The following is a 9119-nucleotide window of genomic DNA, read 5'->3' on the forward strand; positions in this document are numbered from 1 at the left end:
ATTTTCACGCGTCCACACGTCGTCCATCCAGGTATCAACAGACGATCAATTTTACCGATCAATTTACCGAGCATTTCTTTTTTCGCGAGCTTAACTATATCTTTTGATTCCATGCCATAAACGGCGTAATTTCATAATGATTGCCTCGCTTCGTATCGGGAATAAAAATGAAACGATCCTTCTTCTTATCCGAAAGTTCAATAATTATCGACGATCGATACTTTCACCGGGGCGGAATTATATCGTTTATGGATCGCGTTCCCGAGCAATCGTGCATACGAGATCTATGGGGGGGGGGGCGCGTCTATTGGCGCGGAAATGGAGGCCAATTGGAAGCAGCGAACGTAGGACGATGAGCGAACCGTAAATGATGACGAGGAGCCTTCTCCTTTCCACGACATTTTCTAACGATAGCTCGAGTTTATTCGAAACAATGAAATTATTCGCAAATTATGCGAACCAGGAGGACTATTATTATTATTATTATTATTATTTTTTTTTTTTTTATTATCCCAATTCGTTGATTCGAAACGTCTTGATTCCGTTTCCGTGAAATGTGGCGCAGTCTCGTTTGACGTCAATTTTTCTTTTTTTTTTTTTTTGTCCCCTCCCTTTACGTTTCTTACGAGGAAATCGTCGTGGCGTTTGACATTGTTTCTTTGGGAAAGAAAAAAAAAAGTATCCATGGCGTGGCTTCGTCAATCGATAATAAATAATAAAATTCGTTGCGGTGTGTTTATTTATGATGGATTTCTACGAATTTGGGTACGAGGACGAGAAGAAAGGATTTGTCGAATTTTGTTTATTTATCTTCTGTGTCGTTCAATTTGTGATTTATAATTCTTTAAATGATTGTCACTTATCGTATGTTATGTTGATAATATTATCTCGTAGTATTATTTCACTCGTATCGTTTAACACGATATGAATATGTTATATCCGTGTGATAAGTTTACATTATACATCGATGTATATTAATAATGTGTTATAGAAATGGCAAAGTCGTTATATATAAAACCAATTGAACAGAATAAGCTTTTTGATCGCAAGTATGGTGATTTGAGAGATTAAATATGATTATTAACCTTATTACTTGTACGATTACGGATCGATTATGCAAATTGTACTCGATCTTATGCTTATTCTGCATTCTAATTTTTATGGAAGCTTATCTGTTTACGTTTGATTGATCACACACAAAAAAAAAGGAAGAAGGAGAAAAAGAAAATTTGAATCTTAGAAAGATTCGAATTTACTGTATTAATCGACTTCGTAATATTTCTGTAATTAATACAACGAATTGGACGAATACCTGGAGCGATAATCGATAAACAATCTCATTCACAATTTTCTCTTCTTATTAAATCCAATAGAAATCATCGTCATCCACGAAGAGAATGAGATATTTATTCTTTTTGCAAGAATCCTTGCAGGAATTATGTATAAAAGCGGTGGTCAAACTGGATTATCGTCATATCCTGTGGACAAAAGTGGGTCAAAATAAAAAAAAAAACATAATTGTAAAGCAGGTTACATAGCTAGAGACATGGCGCATCCAAAGATTCTGCCTTCCAGACATCGGACGAGGCCTGGATTTTTATATCTAAAGTCAAAGCTGCTCGTTCTGCTTCCACTTTTTGTTTGATTTATCGATCAATTCTATAAACCTGTTATTTATTAATTCTTCGTAGCAATAGTTATTTATTTTTATTTACATCCGGGTCGCTTGATTCCATCAAACATTTTTCTTTAAAACAACATTTTCATTTCTGAAAAAAAAAAAAATATATATGTATATATATTCATTCAATTTTTGATCAATTATATAGCAAATAGAATAAATTAATAATTATATTTGCAATATTTAATTGATTAGAAAAGAATTATGATTATGAAATATTACAAACTATTAACATTGTTTAATAAAGATTAACGACAGTGGAACAACTCAAGATTTTATTCGTAAGAGAAACGGTATACAAATAGAGAATATACACGTACATACGAGAAATCTAAATAAAAAATCGAAATACTTCTTTTGATAGCGTAATCAATGGCTGGAAAACGGACAAGCAGGATTAAATAACGATTTATTCTTAGAGATCGAAAGAACGTAAGAAAGTGTTTAAGAGTAATGTTTATGCGTGAAAATAAAATAGTTCTAGTTGGAGTGTTATCAAACGTGCAAAAAATTAAAATTGAAATCGAAATAAAATTAGAGAGATGAAATTCATCGATCCAGTTTCTTCGAATTTTTCTCAGCTTCAGAATTTACATGTTCTTTATCTAGCAATGTGATTTTTTAAGAAGAATTTCACTTCTATATAATAAAATAGAATTAATAAAAAAAATTTTCTCTTTGAAAAGAGAAAAGAGATTTATTTACAGTAATTAAGATTAAATAACTTAATCTCGAAAGTGAAAATTCGATCACGATCCGCACACGATGAAAAATACAAATTGTTGAAATATTAATTATTACGTTATCGAAGTTAATTGATAATAGAAAGATTGTATAATAAAATTGTATGAAGCCGTTCTTTGTGTTTTATTAACATCCGAGGATTTTCAGATAAATTATTTTCGGACAAATTAAATCGATCGACGAGGAATAAATTTATCGAATAAAGTTCGAATCACGTTAAGGGAACGGTGTAGAGAAATTTTCTCCTGGAAAAGTAAAAGGAATGGAATAGGGTTTGGTCGGGTAAAGGAAGTGGACGAATAAAGAAAAATATTACACGTAATTACGAATATTTTGCGAGGATAACAAGATTTGATCGACGACCACTAAACTAGTTTTTACCAGTTTTGTTTCTTTCTTCTTTTTCTTCTTTTTTTTCTTTTTTAACTGAATCTTGTAAATTCTCGTTTGCACGGTTTATTTGAAACCGTATCGTAAAAATATTCGAGTTGTCTAAAGATGTTACGGGTCATTAAGGAATCTGTGTCACTGATTACGACCAGTTAGATAAGCAAAAGTAAAGATTCAGAAGGAACGAGAAAGCTTGCAAAACATTTTCTTGCTCTCCTTGCGAATAATCGCGAACAATCGTGATAATTTCTTTTCTTTCCTTCCTCGAATCGACAAATTTGAATCTTTTTACTCTCTGACCTCAAGTTTATCGTGCCATTAAGACTTTTATTACGATTTTCGAATTTTTAAAGCATAATTTTTCTCCTTTTCTTTTCTTGTAGTTGTACTTGTAGTTTTCTTCCAATTGTTAAATATAAATTTTTTTTTTAATTTCCATAGATTTTCAAATCTTGGAGTATGTCCTTTCTTCTTCTTCTTCTTCTTCTTCTTCTTCTTCTTTTTTTTGAATCATTATAAAGTGTATCAATCTTTTTATTCTTCTTGTATAGAAAATAAATAATAATATTATTTTCTTCGAATCATTAAATATATTTTTTCTTCTTATTCAAGGATTTCTTAAATAACTAAATTCTTAATATTTTTTATCTTGAAATTATTAACGCTATTTTTTATTTATTAATTATATGCATATCTTATTACCTAATTATTTTAATTCGATCGAAAATAGTTTAGAAAAACAGGTAAGGGTATATAAACCGGTCGCAGAAAGAGGTTGACTGAGTTCCATTTTCTTACTCGTTAGACAAGCTGTTCCACATTATCACTGATAATCATATAGAAATTTCAATGAAATATTAATACATTCTTTTTTTCACAAGAAACTCAACGATTAAAAATAATCAAAACTCTACGATTCTCCTTTCAAATTTAACTTATTAAATAATAACAACTTCCATACTTGTAACAAGGATTTTTTGCCTTGCTCGATCAAACAAAACGATTCAACGATTCCCATTGAAAAACGACGAGTCGCATTTCTGACTTCTGATCCTCAGAAGTTTCTTATCCAATTCACAGCCGGTTCCATCGAGATCGTTCGCCTTTTCACAAACTGCGCGTGCAGAATCAAGCTCCAGTCTCTGCTGCAAGATTATCTAAGCCGTGGACCGGTACCCCCACCGACCTAAATGCACCAGATATAAATGGTCAAGACACCTTCTAAGATGTCAGATAGTGAGTGGACTTAATCTCTCGATCATCCTGCATTTTCATCCTCGGCAGAGAGAGGCGGTGCTCGTGCTCGATCGAAAGAAACCATTCTTCTTCGGGAATAATCGGAAATAATCATGGAAAGGGAGACCCGTGGGAAAAATTGGTGTACAGAATAAAAATCAAGGTGATGGTGTTCTTCGTTCAAGGAGTCATGAATCGTGGTTCGAGGCTGAATTGCTTCCATAGAATTTTATTGGTGACGATATTTTGTCTCTCGTCGACCACGTCCTCTTACATTTTCAATTCGAACAACAACAACAACAACTCGACGTACGTCGAGAGATGCCGAGCTGATTGCGCGTCGCACAAGGATCTTATAAGTTGCGGCAAGTTCAGGGTCGTTAGATGGTTGAACGACATCGCGATGGAGAAGGTAAGGATTCGTCGAATATTTTTTTTTCTTTTACAAGATTGAAATATTTATTAGAACATTCAAAGAGTATTTTCAAATTTTTGTTCAATTCAAAATATTATAAATGAGAATCGCGTGGCGTTTAAATAATTTTTGGATTACGAAATTTCATGCACTAGTTCTGAATAAAACTCGTTCATTCCTTATTCATTATTCGAAAAAACGAAGCAATCTTTTCCACAAGATATTTTTCGTGTAAAATTAACGACAGCAGTTTGATTGAAGTATGCATTACGATTTCGCTTACAAACAAACCGTTATTATAATCCGCTGCGTTCGTGCAGCGGCGAGAGTATCGACACACGATTCTCTCTGTTACTTTTCTAGACTTTTACTTTTTAATACCATTATAACGATCGAACACGCCACACGATTTTTCATTTATCATTCCTCTTTTTGATCTATCGTTACACTCAAATCGGATCGAATGAAAAAGAAATCCAATTATTAATAAAAGTTAATATCTATATTATTTTGTTAATTTTCGTAATATTTCTTTTTAATGATAAAATAATGATTAATGGATGACTGAAACCTCGTTAGGAATTCAAGTATGGCGCGATCCGCATCGTCAGAATCCCGTCACTATCGCAGCAATCGGTTATCCCGAAATTGCCCGAGTCTCGCGCGTTCAAGACCGGCATAATGGAGGCCTTGAACTTCGCCAGGGACACGGCTGAGGATCTTATTACGAAACGAGCTTTCGTTTACACGATCGACAACACGGCTTCCGCGAGAAGTTTCGGCACTATGCCTATGATCGTGGACGAGGATCAACTCGCTCGGATGGAGAGCAGAGGCATATCCGACGGTAATTTGCACTCCTTCCTCAACCCCTTTTACCTATAAACGAGCAGAAATAAGTAAAAAGAGAATAAGTATTTGAAATGGAAATTGAAAATTTTAAAGATACAAATAATCTTGACGAATAATCGATCGAAATTTGATTCAACGCGAAAGAGATTTCAAAAGAGATTGGAATAAGAATAACAAAAATATTAATAAAAAAGATTTCGACCGATCCTTTCTTTTTAATAAATTTCCATTTCCGAATTGACAGCTGCTTGGCGAGGGATCAAGCACAAGAAGGCTCTGATCCTCCCACTCTTGATCCTCTTCAAATTGATGAAGCTGAAGCTTTGGATAGTGCCGATCTTCCTCGCCGTTCACTTCATCAAAAAGATCCTAGTGATCGCCTCGATCCTCCTCCCGATACTGTTCACGCGTCTCAAGATCTGCAAAATGTCGCAGCCCTATCATCAAGGTTACCCCCACCACCTGTGGACTACAGCCGCCGAGGCGCCGGTCGATTATCCATCAGGTAAATTTGAGGCAGAAAAGGCGACCGCCTTTACCTTTCTCACCGGTGTGGTGTCACGGTTCGTTGTCATTTTGGAACGTGTACGATATTACGAGGCACGATTTTAAGACCGACACGACCGTGACGATTGGTCGAAATAACGCGCGTATAAATAATGTAATCGTGCGGTGCTCGATGACACAATACCTCTTTCGCGAACCACAGTTATATAACACGCTCGATGATCCCTCGACGCGGAATTGATGGGCGAGAAGCGATTCCAATATGATATCTCGAGCGATGATCGCAGTGATTTCCACCGTAATTGCACGTATTTTCTCTGAAAAAAAAAAAAAAAAAAAAAAGAGATTAGTCGAGTGTAACCGATCCCCCTTGTAACGTTTTCTAGGCTGAGATCGACTAATCTGCCCTCCTTACCTCGCTCTTTTACACAAGATAAAATAAAATAATAACTTTTGATAATAATACGATCGTCACAAAATTACTTACAGTATTTCCAGTATTTATTCAGTCTCAATTCGATCGATAATTTTTCTCCACAGGATACGGAGAGGAAATCTGGCCGTCTCACAGAAACGACTACCAACAAGGTTCTCCCTATCTAGCCTACCGCAACCCGTATGGATGAAGCTAGAAAATTAAAACCCAACCGAAACTCAAAAGATTCATCTCAACTCGTGCCAAATCTCGCTCGGACAAACGACCATCTTTCTTCTACTCGCTCTTTCCTCTTTCTAAACACTTTCTTAACACAAGGGACATCGCATTTAGCGGTGATTATCGATCGCTTTCCACCCGGCGAGAAATGACTTTCACACGTTGCCAAGTACCGTTACCAATATTTGTAACGAGGCGCACGTAATCAAAGCGGATTTTTCTTTTTTTTCGCGTATACGTCACGCGAGTTATTCGTTTCTCGAATTGATTAGGTGTACCGTAAATCCGTAGGAATTCGCCAACGACCTCGCGTGATGCCCACTTCCTCAAGATAACGAGGCTCGTACAGGCTTTCCAAGAACGCGGGGAGACACGTACTTTTGTGAATCGTTACTTGGTCCCGGCGATTTGGACGAAAAAATTAATAAAGTTGAGTGAAAAATCTCGTTTCACGTAGACTTATTATTCTCTGAAACGAATTAATTGTAATTAGTTCTAATATGTATATATATATATATATATATTTTCATAAAATAAAATTGGATGGACAAGATTATTTGCAAAACTTATTAAATTTACTCTTCGCCATCACGTTCCTCTTAATTTTTGAATAAAGAAAGCCAATTTGTACAATTCTAATCTCTCCACGATTTCTTCTTCCTATACGAAAATTCCCCTCTTCCTCTGCCAAAAATTTTCCAAATGCATGGAAGGAGGCGCGAACGATGGGCAGAGGATGGCGGTCAAGGTCGATTGGAAACTCTTGTGGAAAGGCGCGGCGCACCAATGACCCACTGACAGATTTGGACGGTGCGTGGCTCCCCGTGACGCGCGCTTCCGCACGGTGACCCGCGTGCGATCGGGAGGCACGACCGTTACAGGGCCGGTTGTAGGCATGCTCGTAGATGGATGCGGCGCCGATCGTTCCACGCGATAATACCATCCGTCGCGTTTAATAACAATGATTGCAGCCGATCGGGTGGAACGGTCGGCGCGAGACGGCGACCGACACGCAGCTTGCACTTGCGCCGTTACGTTCGAAGCCGGAGTATTAACATAACGGCGCTCCCCGATGGCGAGAATCGAGGGGGGTTTCTCCAAGTGCAGGGGTTGCGAAGCGAAATTTTTCTTCTCGAAATACAATCGTATTTCGAGTAAATTTCTTATTGGGTTTTCCGTTCAAAGTCGGGGAGAAATAAGACGAATTTTTGATATTCTATTTTTAAATACAGGTATAATATAGGTTAGTAATATAGATTCTTGATTGAATGTCTTGTAATATCCGAGGAATGTAAAAAGAAGAATTTGAAAGATCTTTTGCTCTCTTTTGTTGTTGGGAAATTTATGCGTGCATAGGGAGGGAGTCTGATCGAAAGAGAGGAGGTTAGAATAGATTGCTTTCTATAGTAATTGGTATTTTTTGGAATCTCTTCTCCTGTGATAAATATATCCGTGTTTTATCTATTCAAAAATCGATGAATTATTCATCAACAGATTCCGTTGTTCGCTATCTCAACAGAGATCTATATAATGTGTTTCATTAATTATCTATTCATTATATTATATATTCTAGAGGATGACCATCCCTCTCTCGATTCTCTTCGTTTTTTAGAAGATAAATCTTTCTTACCCCCATATATAATTTCGATTTATAATTCAGAAAATCGAATCACGTCTCGTTTCGTAACACCAAACACCATAATCGATTCTGGTTGACAAAACAATGACGTTTGTCTTCCTCAAATCCGTGGGCGATAAATTATTCCAAACACGACCCAGTTTCCAAACCAAATAAATTTTTACCATTTCAACCCGTGATCGTGAGAAAGTACCATATCATCCTCGCGTGTACCCACTTTAACCACGTATACTTTCGATCCGAATCGAATTTAAAAATTTGAAACTTGCTCGTTTAAACTCGAACCGAACGCAATTTTATCTTCAACATCCCTTCAATATCCGATGAACGAGAATAAAAAATCTTCCTCGACCCAAATTCAACGTTGGTGAGCGAAGATTTCCAGGGATTGAAATTCTTATCGCGCGATCGAATTTTCCTTGGCACTTTGTCGCGCGCACAAATCAAGGAATGGGACAAAACTGCGAGTGAAATCGTGAGAGTGCGCGCGACAAAGTCTATTTGAACTTCCTCGAGACACCCTTTTCTATTGATTAGCGTAGTTAACATTGACATTCTTTCTTTCCTTCCTTCTCTCCATCTCTCGTCGATCACACGGAAAGACGAGGTTCGCGAGTGAGAAATTTTATCCACTGCTTGGGATCTTTTCGACCCACGGGGAGAGAAAAATAAATTGAAAACCGGATTAGCGGCCTACTTGAATTTTAAAAATGCTCGATTATTCGTGTCGATGGTGCAACGACACTTGAAACAAGCGCTTTACGCCGGGAATTTTCCACGACGAGCTTTCCGCGCGAGCTTCGACCTCTCGCGTCGCGTGAGATTCGATTTCTCTTCGAGGAGGGCTGGGCTTTCTACGTTGAAAAATTGGATCGACGAGGAAAATAAAAACAACATTCCCGTTTTCCACGTCTCTCCTCGTAATTCCAAAAACTGAAAAAAAACCAAACTAATTAAACAATCAGAGCAAAACAGTAAAGGGCATATATATATATATATA

General features: G+C 36.8%; 2 protein-coding genes across 2 annotated transcripts in view; one reads left to right on the forward strand and one right to left on the reverse strand.

Moving 5' to 3' along the window:
• Window positions 1-9119, reverse strand: part of LOC102675674 (sideroflexin-3) — a 23560-nt gene that overhangs the window by 4566 nt on the left and 9875 nt on the right. The gene's annotated exons all lie outside the window — the stretch shown is intronic.
• LOC102680280 lies at window positions 4021-6703 on the forward strand. The gene is made up of 5 exons (XM_031514965.1): window positions 4021-4051; window positions 4237-4463; window positions 5046-5313; window positions 5563-5823; window positions 6366-6703. Exons 1-5 carry the CDS (start codon window positions 4021-4023, stop codon window positions 6449-6451), a joined length of 873 nt encoding a protein of 290 aa, XP_031370825.1. The 3' UTR covers window positions 6452-6703.

This window comes from Apis dorsata, unplaced genomic scaffold (assembly GCF_000469605.1).
Source record: "Apis dorsata unplaced genomic scaffold, Apis dorsata 1.3 scaffold_52, whole genome shotgun sequence".
Taxonomy (NCBI): Eukaryota; Metazoa; Arthropoda; class Insecta; order Hymenoptera; family Apidae; genus Apis; species Apis dorsata.

Coding starts and splice junctions, on each gene's coding strand:
- LOC102680280 (XM_031514965.1), top strand. CDS start 4,021: ATGGTCAAGACACCTTCTAAGATGTCAGATA. Junction 4,464..5,045: donor ACGACATCGCGATGGAGAAG/GTAAGGATTCGT, acceptor AAACCTCGTTAG/GAATTCAAGTATGGCGCGAT. Junction 5,824..6,365: donor GCCGGTCGATTATCCATCAG/GTAAATTTGAGG, acceptor TTTTCTCCACAG/GATACGGAGAGGAAATCTGG.